Source organism: Symphodus melops (genome assembly GCF_947650265.1).
Source record: "Symphodus melops genome assembly, chromosome: 9".
Classification (NCBI taxonomy): domain Eukaryota; kingdom Metazoa; phylum Chordata; class Actinopteri; order Labriformes; family Labridae; genus Symphodus; species Symphodus melops.
The window spans coordinates 6,958,738-6,971,621 of record NC_136699.1 but is presented as its reverse complement, the minus strand read 5'-3'; the positions used below and the strand labels follow the sequence as shown (position 1 = coordinate 6,971,621).

At 39.9% G+C, this 12,884-nt stretch overlaps 1 protein-coding gene across 1 annotated transcript in view; it reads left to right on the top strand.

The window, feature by feature from the left end:
• mgat4b (alpha-1,3-mannosyl-glycoprotein 4-beta-N-acetylglucosaminyltransferase B) overlaps positions 1–12,884 on the top strand; it is an 80,306-nt gene that overhangs the window by 39,125 nt on the left and 28,297 nt on the right. The window contains exons 2-6 of the mRNA XM_079351755.1: positions 101–280; positions 1,108–1,251; positions 4,163–4,296; positions 9,099–9,145; positions 10,003–10,116. Coding sequence (XP_079207881.1) covers positions 101–280; positions 1,108–1,251; positions 4,163–4,296; positions 9,099–9,145; positions 10,003–10,116 — 619 coding nt within the window. The remainder of the gene's footprint in view (positions 1–100; positions 281–1,107; positions 1,252–4,162; positions 4,297–9,098; positions 9,146–10,002; positions 10,117–12,884) is intronic.

Genomic DNA, 12,884 nt, shown 5'->3' with positions numbered 1-12,884 from the left:
TTCAAAAAGAGCTCATGAGGTCCCTCTCTAACTCACAGCTAAAGCAGAGTTATGTGAATCAACAGGCTACTAACCTCCTCCTCCTCTTCTCTGTGTGCAGGAGATGTGGTGGATATCTACCAGAGGGAGTTCCTGGCGTTGAGGGAACGCCTCCACTCAGCCGAGCAGGAGAACCTGCGTCGCTCCAAAGAGCTGAACCTGGTCTTGGAGGAGATCAAGAGGGCCATCGCTGAGAAACAGGCGCTAAGAGACATCAACCGCACCTGGAGCAGCCTCTCAGGTCAGTTAGATTTAAGCTGCTTTAAAGTGGAATAGTCTGGTTTACGTTTAGTCTAACATGATTAGGGTTGTCACTAGAACAGAATTGGCTACTTTTTTGTGCAATTCAGAAAGTGTGCAGGAGTTTGCATGCAATTTTAGATGTATTAATTCTTCTCCTGTGCGCCTGTCTTATTAAATCGATGTTTCAGTTCTTTCTGTAGTGCTTTTAAAATCTTTAATAGATTGACAGAAACTGTATTAATCCTTTGGGAAGGTTCCCTCATGGAAATTCAGGTTCCAGGAGCGGTAACACCAAAGGAGTGCTAGTGTGGTCCAGAAGAAATCTAAACGGGTCTAAACTGTAGTACAGTTTCCACATCCGAATTTACTGTTCTGACCTTCATTCAACAAACATTTTCTCTTTTCTTGGGGAGATTCCTGACAAATGTTGTTACATCAGCAAACCTAAGAGCTGTTGTGCCAAAATTTCAAAACAAGAAATATCCCAATATTGGGTATGTAGTTCCTCCACTTTTGTTGTCATGGTATCAAAACAGATATCTATACTTGATTTGTAGTAGAATCATGTCAAAGTTTAAATAATGATAATTATAACAGTCCTTAAAAGTCCAGTAACATCAAAATGTTCTACTCATGTCAAATATGGTGTCAGCTAGAGTAATCTGCTCTATCCTGGTTTGGTTCTATGTGTCTTAGTCTCCTTTGGTCTTGTGTGACTTGATTTTTCTGAGTCTCATCTGGTCTGTACTAATTATATCCTGTTGAACCTCCCACCTGGTCTAATGGTCTAACAAGCTCTCCTCCTGGTCTCGCGTCTTATTTCAGAGGAGACCAGGCTGAAGTTGTGGAATGTGAGCAGCAGTAAAAACGTGCTGCAGCTTCCCTCCATCTTCCATCACCTTCCTCACCTGCTGAACCGTGAGGACAGCCTGCTGCCCGCCGTGCACCTGGGACAGGGACGCACTGGAGGTAAAAACAACCACACTCGTTGTCAACACTGCTATAATACTATATTCGTATAACATGATTCAGGCTTACCTATTACACACACAAACTTGCCTCCGTTGGTACAGACCCGGGGCAAATCTCAGGTCCTGCAGCCCAGGCACAGTGCATCTCTCCTGGGGAACGAGCTCACTGAGCCGCCCCTGATACACTCACATCCCCGAGAGAATAAAACAAACAGCTACCACCAAGCAGGCTAGAGCAAGGTCACTGAGTGTGTGTGTGTGTGTCAGCTCTAATTTATTTATAAAGCATTTTTTCTGCTTAGTAAACCATTTCCTGACAAGCCTGCTGTACGCACAGAGGGCATAAAAACAGATAAAACCAGTGAGTACAAACACATCACAAAGATATTAGCGTGTGTTCAAGTGTGTGTGTGTGTGTGTGTGTGTGCAGTCAAATGTATTTATGATGCACTTTGAGTAAAACAGGTTAGTCAGACTGAAAGTGCTTTATTGTGCAGCAAGGACGGAGAGATAAAAAAGAGAAGAACCACAGCAAGAAATTTATACGATTTATCTGATTGTGTGTTCTACGTGTGTGTGTGTGTGTGTGTGTGTGTGTGTGTGTGTGTGTTACCGTTTGTGTGTGTGTGTGTGTGTCCATGACAAATCTGATTTATATGTTAAGTTTCTGAAACTAAACAGGCTCAGCACAAAGTGTTTTTTCCCCTGAGCAGTGAAGAAAGAAAAGCACGTTACAGCAGACTGAGAGGCTTGTAAATGGTCAGATTCAACACTTCAGGGTGTGTGTGGTTTTTTGGTTTTTTTTTTTTTTTCGTTGACTGTGTTTGCATTCATTCTGATTTTCTTTTGGCCAACTTTTACAGGTTGACCTCAAATGCAGCGTCATTTGGCCAAAGAAAAACTGGAAGTAATGTACAAAATGTTATCATATGTCCCAGTAGGTTTCTCCAGCCTGCAGCAGTAAAACAGACTGTAATGACTGTGATGTAATCCTCAAACCAACAGTATGTAGGAATTTGGCACCAACAAAAGGTCTCTGAGTGCAACTGCACTGTCGCTAAACAGACATAGAGTGCTGCTATTGTCTCACCCTCATATACAATGAGCATTTGTTGACAATCAATAACTCTTCATTTGTATAGTGCTGATTCTCTAAACGCTCCGTCACATCACTGTCACTTCCTCTCTTAGCTTTAGCCATTTTATCAAACCGTACCGAGATGGGCTAACTGGTTTCTTTTTGTCTGAAGTCTTGTGTGTGAATTAATGCTGTAAAGCTGTAGGCACTCCTCATGATCAACAATGGCCTGCTTAATCCTGCTGCCAAAGTTAGATAGTGCAGTTAGATAGAAAGATAGAAAGTTAGATGTGCATCGTGGTAGTCATGCAATAGGGCCACTCTGTGGACAAGGGAGACAAGGCGTTCTCCCTGTTAACTCTTTATAGGGCAAGTGACTATTTTTGGTCAGTTCCACAAACATTATATATGGCCATCTTTCTGCACCTCAGTAAGGTCGAGAAGCATGTGATCAGCCAATCAGAAGAGATCACCCTATGTCACTGATCCTGCTATTGTGACATTTGAGCAGGTGGTGGTAACTTTGTCAATGTTTATTACACTTACAATTTTTGAAAAATGTTATAACAGAAATATAGTTCTGTTCTGTCCTGAATAACACTATGAGGTTGACTTTTTGGATAAAGTATTTCAATGAGTGCCCTGTAAAGGGTTAAACGTTACTCTATTTTAAGGTGAGAACGTTACCTATGGTTGGTTTTATTATTATAAATATGTCCTCTGACAGGTTCAGATTGTTAATATGACAACATTACAGAAAGGATCCCTGCAGAGATGTGAGGAGGGCTTCAATAATAATCAGATCACTGCAGAGAACTTCCTGTTTGCATGACTAGCTGTCCCCTGCCCTTACCCTTTCATTTCAGAGCGACACCCTCGTCACCTAGCAACCGCAATATCCTGATTATTATCGCTCAATGCTTCGCTGACAAATAAATGAACAAACAAACTGCCATAAAACACTGAAATGTGTTCAAACTAAACAAGTCATTGTGGATTACAAGGTTATATCTTGATTCCTGATTAGACACATGATTTTTTTTTGCTGTCTATTTTGATACCTTGCCATTTTTTGTGTTTTGTATCTGTAAGTGACTCATGCTTCTGTAATTGTACTCTATTTGCCAGTTCATAATTGTAATGTCAGACTTAAAACAGTGCATGTGACGGATCAATGAATGGAGACGTTTGGCCACAAAGGATAGACCGGATGTTTCCTTTGTTTGCCATGGAAAGAAGGACACATCGGTCTCCTGCTTTTGAAGGAGCCTTTGAAATGGGACAGCCTTTGAACGCACCACTGTGATGTAATTAAATTTCAAACGCACACTCTGAAAGCTGCAGCCCTTGCATTGACACACAACCAACTAATAACAATCTGAGCCTGTCAGTGATATCAGCTTAAACATAAAAAAGCTTTTTGGGACACACTTTGATCCATCAAGGGTTATGTTGCAGACGTTACAGTTTCACTGTTGCAGGATGATCAAATCCACTGGAGTCATTCTACAACATTTCCTTCCTGCTAGTCATTTAGATCCTATACATTATGTTAAAATATACTTTAAAAGGTTATTAACAGACTTTGACCTGCTGTTTGTTTGTTGATATGCCGACAGTCCTGGTTGATCTCTTTCATCTGTTGACTTTATTTGAAAATGAAGCACATCTGTTGTTTTCCTTCTTCGAGCGTTGTCACCATTTGTCTTCTGTTGTTTTCTCTGCAGCTTCAGCTCCATCTGTTCCTGCTTCAAATCATTAACGCCTGGGCTTTAAAAATCACCCCCAAAAAATGTCAATCTCCTCTGTTTGTGTGCATGTGTGTGTGCAGTTTCCATAGTGATGGGGGTCCCAAGTGTGAAGAGGGAGGTTCACTCTTACCTGACTGACACGTTGACCTCTCTGATGTCGGAGCTTAGCGCGGCTGAGAAGGAGGACTGCGTCATCGTGGTCCTCATCGCTGAGGTCAGTCAGTGTGCGTGTGTGCGCTTAAATGTGTTTGTGTGTGAATAATTGGCCGTTAGTGTGAGCGTGTGTTGATGCGTGTGCCTCCTCGAATGATTTCTAAAGGTCAGTGGTTTGGCTAATGAACCTTTGCAAACTGAGTGATAATGTATTTAGCTTCCACGCTAATGCTAACCTCAGAGTGCTGCAGGGACGCAGGATGACGTGTGTGTGTTTGTGCATCAAAAGCTGTGAGGTAACATTAGTGTAAAGTGCAAGCTCCCCTTTACATCGCATCAGCTCTTCTGTGTGTTCGTAGTCAAAGTGATGAATTTTCACTCTGAGCTGTTCGTGCTGCAGCTTCTAATCTGCTGTTCATACTCTCAAATCTCATTTATGTAATTAATTTTCTTCATATATTAAACAAATGTAAAGAATGAAACCAACAACATGTGGGTGTGTACTGTATTAAAGACTTGTCCAAATGGGGAAATTCTTTTCCACAGCACCGTTACTGTCCAAACAGACAATGCCCACAAAGAAGGGTGATTAGGGTTACAAACTGAAGAACTTACACAAACCCTCCAGATAAAATATTTATTTATGGGCTAGATATGGTCCAAATTTCACATCCACATGTTTTTGAATTCATCCTTAGCAGCGCTCAGTCCAGACTCCGCAGGCTGCCTGGAATAACACGTCAATTAAAGTGATTTATGCTGCACACATGTTATATGCAGGAGATCTATCAACGCAGGACTTTTTCTCCTGTTTATGTACACTTTGATCACAGCTTCTCTGATTGTGGTACATAGATTGAGATGAAAATGAATATTGATCTGGAGCAAAACAATGATTAAGCAAACACAAAATAATCAAAGTTTCAGAGTCTAAGGATAATTTCAGACAAATAGATCATTTGTCTGAAAGGTAATATAATAATAAAATAAAAAAAATCCCCAAAAGGCTCCTACTGCACAAACATGTTCAGAGGTTCAGCTCAGTGACTGAATTAGCTGAGGTGGCTCCTAGCAGACAGCTAGCAGCTCCCACCTGGGATTCATAGAGGCCTCTAATCCTCTTTAAGCCTAAAAAGAATTTAAACAGGTAAGTTATGTAAAAAGAACCAAACTGAACCAGGCGGCAAGCTGCTGTAAAGCTAGACATTTTAACATGGGGCTCAATGGGGATTGTTTCCCTGCAGGAAACAGCCTTCGAACTGCCGATTATTGGATGAATACAAAATAAATTATTATATAGACATATCTATGGATTTTAGTAGAGACATACTGCACAGCATATGATTATGAAACAGTAAAATAAATAAGAATTTCTAAATACTTCAATATATTCTTATTATTGATTATCTATATATTATTGAAACATGTATCTTTCATCAGACCAAAGGCATGACACTGCAGATGTTCTTCAAGTAGCCGCTGATCCCAGACCTGCTCCTGTGGGAATTAAATCATGTGTCGTGGATCTACTGAGTAACGTCACAAGCTCCTCGGTCATGTAAAATTCATGTTACACATCACTCCACTTTAAAAGCTTTAAGTACTTTGGTTGCTCGTTGTTCGTGTGCAGAAACAAACCCTGAGAGACACAGAGCGTCGAGTTAATCCTGAAGTCCGCTCACATCTTAGGACGTCCAAAATGTCGGAGTGAAACAGGAACTGAGCTGTTTGATCTTCTGTCAGCAGGAAACTGTGTCTGAGAGGTAAAAAACAAAAACCCGAGAGGATTTTAAACATTATATCGACCTGGTGGTAAAAGAAAAAAAGAAAAAGAAATCAGGACACAGATGAAAACAAATGCAAAGAGCACAAGAAATAGGAACATATGGGAGTAAAATGCCTAAATCTGAAATATGCCTTTGGTCCAGATAAAAACTCCAGCTGTTTTCCCAAATATATTCCAACTCTTCTGTTTCTGTTGTTGTCGAAATTTGTCACTGATGCTGTTTCTTACAGGATAAATGTGTTTTCATTAACACGTCTTCCAAGTGAACGACAATAAGTGGTTCAAATTAAAGTGGTCCAGTTAGATTTTTATTTTTTATTTTTTTGCAAAGTTCATGCAAAACTAGGACTGTCAGATGATTATTTCCAAATGTAATATTTTTTTGCATTTTTTGTACTGTATGATCGAACAAAACTTCCCTTCACTTCTTTGACCCAAACCTGCTTTTATGTAAAAAAAAAAAAAAATTTAAAAGATAGATGTGTTATAAATTGTGGCCGAAAGAGCGATTTGAACTCAGGCTGCCCGCTTCAAGGACTACAGCTTCTTTAATTGGGGCGCACAAACTAAACTAACTCACTGGCACCTTTTTAGAAGTGAAATCACCTTCCTCGTATAAAAAGCTCTATCTCTGAAAGGAACCTTTCTTTAATGTTTAATGTCTTAGAATAACAATCTGAGTCCTGTAAAAACAATAACTTTCAATAAACCCCCTCTTATCCATCAAGAATGAAGTTGAAGACGTTACAGTTACTGTTTCACTTCTTTAGGATGACGTAATCTACAGAAGACTTTCAAAAACTTTTTTTTACCTTTTTATTCTTTTAGAAACTGAAATATTTAAACTTTTAGGTTCAGGTATAAAAGTGCAGCATTTTTTTTTGCTTGAGAGGGAAGGTTTTAGTTTCCATCAAAGCCTAAAATGTTTTTTTTTTTTGTTTTGTTTTTTTTGAGGACCAGACTTGCACAGAGGGATGCTATTGGTTGACTACTGGCCCAAATGGAAAGCAGCACGTAAACAGAGTGCAGCAGCTTTCTGGGGTTCTGTGTCAGTCTGGTGTCTCTGTCTTTGGAGGTTTACAAACAAACTTTTGCTGCTCGACTCCAAACCATACCCCTGATGTGTAAGCTTTCACTTCTATCGACCTGTCTTCATCTTGTTTTCGGCCCGCCATGAATCAGAGCTGTTTCAGGGTCTTTGAATGCAAATAGAAGCGTCTTTTTGTGTTAAAATATGAAAAGTGTCACATACACAGCTTTCAGTGTTTGCATCATAAACTCTTGAGGCTAACGAAGCGTGGATCCTTCAGTAAATATTGGCAGTTTAGAGTGAGAATCCTAATCAGCGAGCATCTCTAAGCTGCGTCTGCTCCTCGTTAACTTTGAGCTTTAAGCTCCACCCAGCTGGCACCTCCAGGACGCCAAAACAAACCACAAACTCTCTACAGAGACCCGTCACGCTGCAGCTCTGCTTGGCTGCTGGAAACTTGTGTGTGTGTGTGTGTTTCTGTGACCGCACAGCAACCTTCACAGCCAGATGATGAAGTCCACTAGGAGCACATGCTGGCGCTGATTGGCTGAGCACGAGGTTTAAGGATGATGTCATAGATTTCTCAAGTTGTTGTCGATGTTCGAGTTGGGAGTAATAGTGTGTATGTGTGTTGTGTTTTGTTGCAGAAAAGCATAAAAATATTCAGATGATGTCAGTCTGCTGTGTGTGTGTGTGTGTGTGTGTGTGTGTGTGTGTAGGTGTGTGTGTGCGTGTGTGTGTAAAGGGACTCTAATGAAGACAGATGAGTAGACCCTCCCACTTTTCAAAAATAGAAAACATACCTCTTGTTCCATCTCCCGTCTGTTTCTCAGGAAACAAGTGACAAATCTGCGCTCACAAGAAGAATAAATCCTCACATCAACACAATCTATCCAACAAAATGCATTTTTATTACAAACGACATCCACAATAAGAATCACAAAGTTTAAATAAATCCTCTCTTAAGCACTTCTGACGAATTATAAGCAGAGCGTAGGAAGGATTTATTGCAGGGCTGTTGTATTGGACCCTTAGATAAGGGATCAACTGCCAGTTGGATGATTTTGTCATATTTCAGGATTAAAAAGTGCAGCTGTGTTTAGATAAACAAAATCAAGACAGCCTGTAAACTTTAGGGCTCCTGGAAAACTATGAGATCAAATTGAAGGATCAAATCGGGCTTTCTTGAATGCTCAGTATGGGGTTTAAGAATATTTAAATCTGATCTGCAGCTTTTCTGCATCAGCAGCTGTTCTACTCAGTTTTTTTATTCTGCCGTCATTTGCATCACTGCCTCCTAATTTTGGATAAAGAGAAGGAGGTAAATGTCTTTGATGAGCCAAACCTAAACCTCGTGGCTGCTCAATTAAAACCAAATTGACCCATCTCTGTGCCTGCATCACAGAAGTGTTAATGGGGAGATGGGATCACTGCAAAACATCGGACCATACCGTGTGTATATGTGGAGCTTAAGCTGCTTATTTACACCTCGTGTCTCTCATGTCTCTGCAACGCAATGGGAAATCAGAAACTGGGGCACGATATTACAGTTTCAGAATCGCGGAAGAGCTTAGTTAAGGCACTTTTTCAAAATTGCAATCCTGTATGAGAGCCAAATTGAGGATTTCTATGTGTGCATTTAATTGTAATGTTTTTAACATACTATTAGTGTCGTTTTGTTGCTGGAGTTGGCGTATAATTGACAGGAACATAACCGGCTAGCTCACTGGCTAGGTCAATTCAGGAGATTATAAAAAGTCTCTGACATGGACTTCTATTTATATTATTGCTCAGGAGAATGAATAGATTAGATATTAGATTGTTTGTGTTTGAGGCTATTTAGAAAGTGCTAGAATGAGAAGAGTTGTGAGTCTAAAACATTTTAGGTTTAGAATAGTTTAACTGGAAAATGTAGTGCAGTATATGGCCTGCATCTGGAGTCACAGCTCTTTCTAAAGCACGTCTTCCTGTTAGTGATGTCACAAAATCACATGACACCTGAGTGTGTGTGTGTGTCTAACATCTTGTTTTCTGTGTGTGTTTTCAGGCTGACCAGCAGTATGCCAGTAGTGTAGCAGACAACCTGAAGCGCTTGTAAGTCCACCTGCATGACGGGATCCCATTTCCATGGCAACACACCTTAGAGGGAATTCTCCACTAGCTGCTTGTGCTCTGTCTGTGTGTGTGTGTGTGTGTGTGTGTGTGTGTGTGTGTGTGTGTGTGTGTGTGTGTGTGTGTGTGTGTGTGTGTGTGTGTGTGTGTGTGTGTGTGTGTGTGTGTGTGTGTGTGTGTGTGTGTGTGTGTGTGTGTGTGTGTGTGTGTGTGTGTGTGTGTGTGTGTGTGTGTTTGATGTTGGCTCATACGGCAGCCTTTGATCGCATCGTGTGTATGAACAGCTGTGTTTTTGTGTGTGAATGTGAATGTGTTTGACATTGTTCAAAGCAGTCAAAGTGCAACATGATTAATGTATTACACACATGCACGCACACACATGCACGCACACACACACGCACGCACACACACAGCCTGAAGGATGATGTTTTAGCAGCAGGAGCCTTTTTGTTTAAACATTTTCACTCTTAAATATCAAACATGATGTTTCCTACCAAGACCTACACATCCTTCTTCATCTCCTTGTTTTCTTTCCTCCATCCTCCTTTTTAACCTCTCTAGCTGCTTTCTACCTTCCCTCTCCCTTTCTTTTTCTGTTCCTTCTTTTTTTATTTATTTGCATTTATATTTCCTTCTTTATTACCCTCTTTTTTCTTCTTTCTAGCCCTTTAACTCATGATTTTCAAATATCTTGCCTTCTTTACATCCGTTACTCTTTCCCTTATCCTTTGTATTTCTTTTCTCCTTCCACCTTCTTTCCTTTCATCCTCCCTTTCTGTATGTGAAACCATAATCATAATCAGTGAAAAAAAACTAACAAACATTTTATTTTTCTTTAGTTTTCCAGCAGAGATCCAGTCTGGTCTGTTAGAGGTCGTTTCTCCGTCCGTCCACTTCTACCCCGACTTCTCCCGACTCCGAGAGTCCTTTGGCGACCCCAAGGAGAGAGTCAGGTGTGTGTGTGTGTGTGTGTGTGTGTGTGTGTGTGTGTGTGTGTGTGTGTGTGTGTGTGTGTGTGTGTGTGTGTGTGTGTGTGTGTGTGTGTGTGTGTGTGTGTGTGTGTGTGTGTGTGTGTGAAAACAAGCTCTTGGTTTATTTAACACCTTGCCAACAGTATGACTCAGACTTTTTGGAACAACCTGGCATTTTGTGTGTGTGTTGTGGGGGCGTGTGTGTGTGTGTGGGGGCGTGTGTTTGTGTGTGTGGGCGTGTGTTTGTGTGTGTGTGTGTGTGTTTGTGTGTGGGCGTGTGTTTGTGTGTGGGCGTGTGTGTGGCTCCAGCACACAAAACTTCTCTTTCATCATAAAAACATTAAAGTCTTTTTTCATAAAAATGTGAATCATCAGAATTGGTTTTCTTTCAGAAGCTTTTTGGGGAAAAACAAAGAACGTCTCACACTTGACTTTCTTAGTACGATAATCACATATGTTTCCTTTTGACTGTTTAAACATCTTCTTCAGAAATATGCATGAAACACAAAAATGCAACCTTAAAATAAATCTATAAACATCAGTCCTCTGCTTTACTTCACTATAATCTTGTTCATACAAGATAATCCTAATTTAATCCTGTAGTGAGTAATGGTTTGTTATTTTCATATCTTACATGTTTGATATTTAAAAGCCGAATATCTCTGAAATGTTCTCCTCTCTTCATAGCTAACAAAACATTTGAATCAATTTAGATTTTAAAACTCCTGCACGCTATGTTCAGGCGCTTGTGTTGTTCTTTCTCTCTGATGTAAATCGCTTTGGATAAAAGCGTCTGCTAAGTGAAGAATTGTAGTTCATAGGCTTGAAGATACTGTAAAGTACAACAGAGGAAGGATGCATTGATGAAATAAATAGTTCAATATAAACAGTAAACAAAAAGCAAAGTTTCCATCTGACACACAAAGTCTGAGACAGCTGCCAGAAAGAAAAGAAACTGATCCAGAAGATCTTCAAAGAGACAAGATATGTCAAAGTCATCTCTTCTTGAAACACTTCAGAACGATCAAACAGACAGACAGATGTTAGTCGTCTCTTAAACACAGTTTAAATGCAAACTGAATTGTGTCTCTCTCTCAAAGGAGAAATCATTAAACACATTAAAATGTGTTTTCTGTCAGGACTCAGCAGCAGGTGGAGGACGGTAAATGAGCTGCAGAGTCATGTCCTCGCATATTAAACCTCTCAGCTCAGCTCGTAAAAGGCTAGTCAAAGAAAAACTTCTGTTCTAGGTTTGTTGTGCGATTACCTCCAATAAAGACATCAGACCGTTGGTGAGGATTGTCCTTGTCAGCAGGATCATAAAAGAACTGTTGTTATCAGTCTTGTTGAGAGTGCAGCAGAAGAAACTCGTTCAATGTAGGTGCCGATCTGCCCAAATGTAATTATTATTGTTTTTAAAGATTCTATCCAGACTACACAGCACTTTGCAGATTTGAGAATCATTAATAGTCCAGAACTTTGTTGGTGTTGAAGCTGTTTTTGACCTTGATAAAATATGATATTTTTAATATTTTTTCTATTCAATTATTATACTACTATCGATGTCAAATAAAAACTTAGCATTTGGTGATTTATTTAGCAGTTCACCTAAAGTTAGGGAAACATTTTCAAATATATTTTACAATTTTCAATTTCTGAAATTTAAAACAAGTAAATTTTTTTAAAAAGTCATTCATAATTTGCTTCAAACTTGAACAGAACTTTAACTGTTGGGTCTTTCTGAATGAAGCATGACCTCTGGTCCTTTGAACTTGACTCGTAAAGGTTGCTGACGTCACTGATGAAGTTATTAAAGACAGCAGCTAAACAGAGGTGGTTTGAAAGGATGTCAGAGTCACACTGTGGTCACGCTCCAACTTGTTTTATGAAGAAATAAAAGTTTCTTTTTACTGTTACACACTGTTACTGTTGTAGCGCGGTCTGTGGTGGAGAGGCAGCTGACGTGTGTGTGTGTGTGTGTGTGTGTGTGTGTGTGTGTGTGTGTGTGTGTGTGTGTGTGTGTGCGTGTGTGTGCGTGTGTGTGTGTGTGGGAGGGTGGTGTCAAGGCTGCTTCTGTGAACTTTACTGTTTTTCTATAAAAGAAAATTCTTCAGGGTTGTTTTTTTTTGTCTCGGCGGGATATAAAAGACTGCAGTAAAAACAATTTAAACTGATGTGTGTGTGTACAGTGTGTGTGTGTGTGGGGGGGGGGGGGCGGAGGGATGGGTATTTATGACACTATAAAGAGGGGGGGAGTTTATGTCTGCAGGGCTGGAAGAGTCAGACGACATGTGTTCATCACATGCTACATAAAACCTTTAGAGACAGCAGATCTGTTATGTTTGTCTTTGTTATGAGGGTCAAACATGAAGCCTGAGGACGTTCATATCATTAACATCATCCCATGATGAACAAACTGAACAGACAGTCAGTGTGTGTCTGTTTCATGTCTGTTTTCTTTCCTTTTTCCCATGTGATGATTCTTTTTCAGGAACAGCTTTAAATAACACAGGCATAACCCACAGTGTCATCATTAGAAGTTAAGATCAATGAAACTTTAGTGATCCTCAGAGGTTGTTTAACACAAATTATCCAGCAGAATATATCAAGAAAAAGTCCTTTACTTAGTTAAAATACAAAGACTGGAAAATGCTTAAAAAAAGAAAACACCACAGGATTTCCAGCTTCACACATTCATGACTTTTCATTCAAAGCTGTTTTTTATTCTCAGTTTTTAATCTGTCCAACAC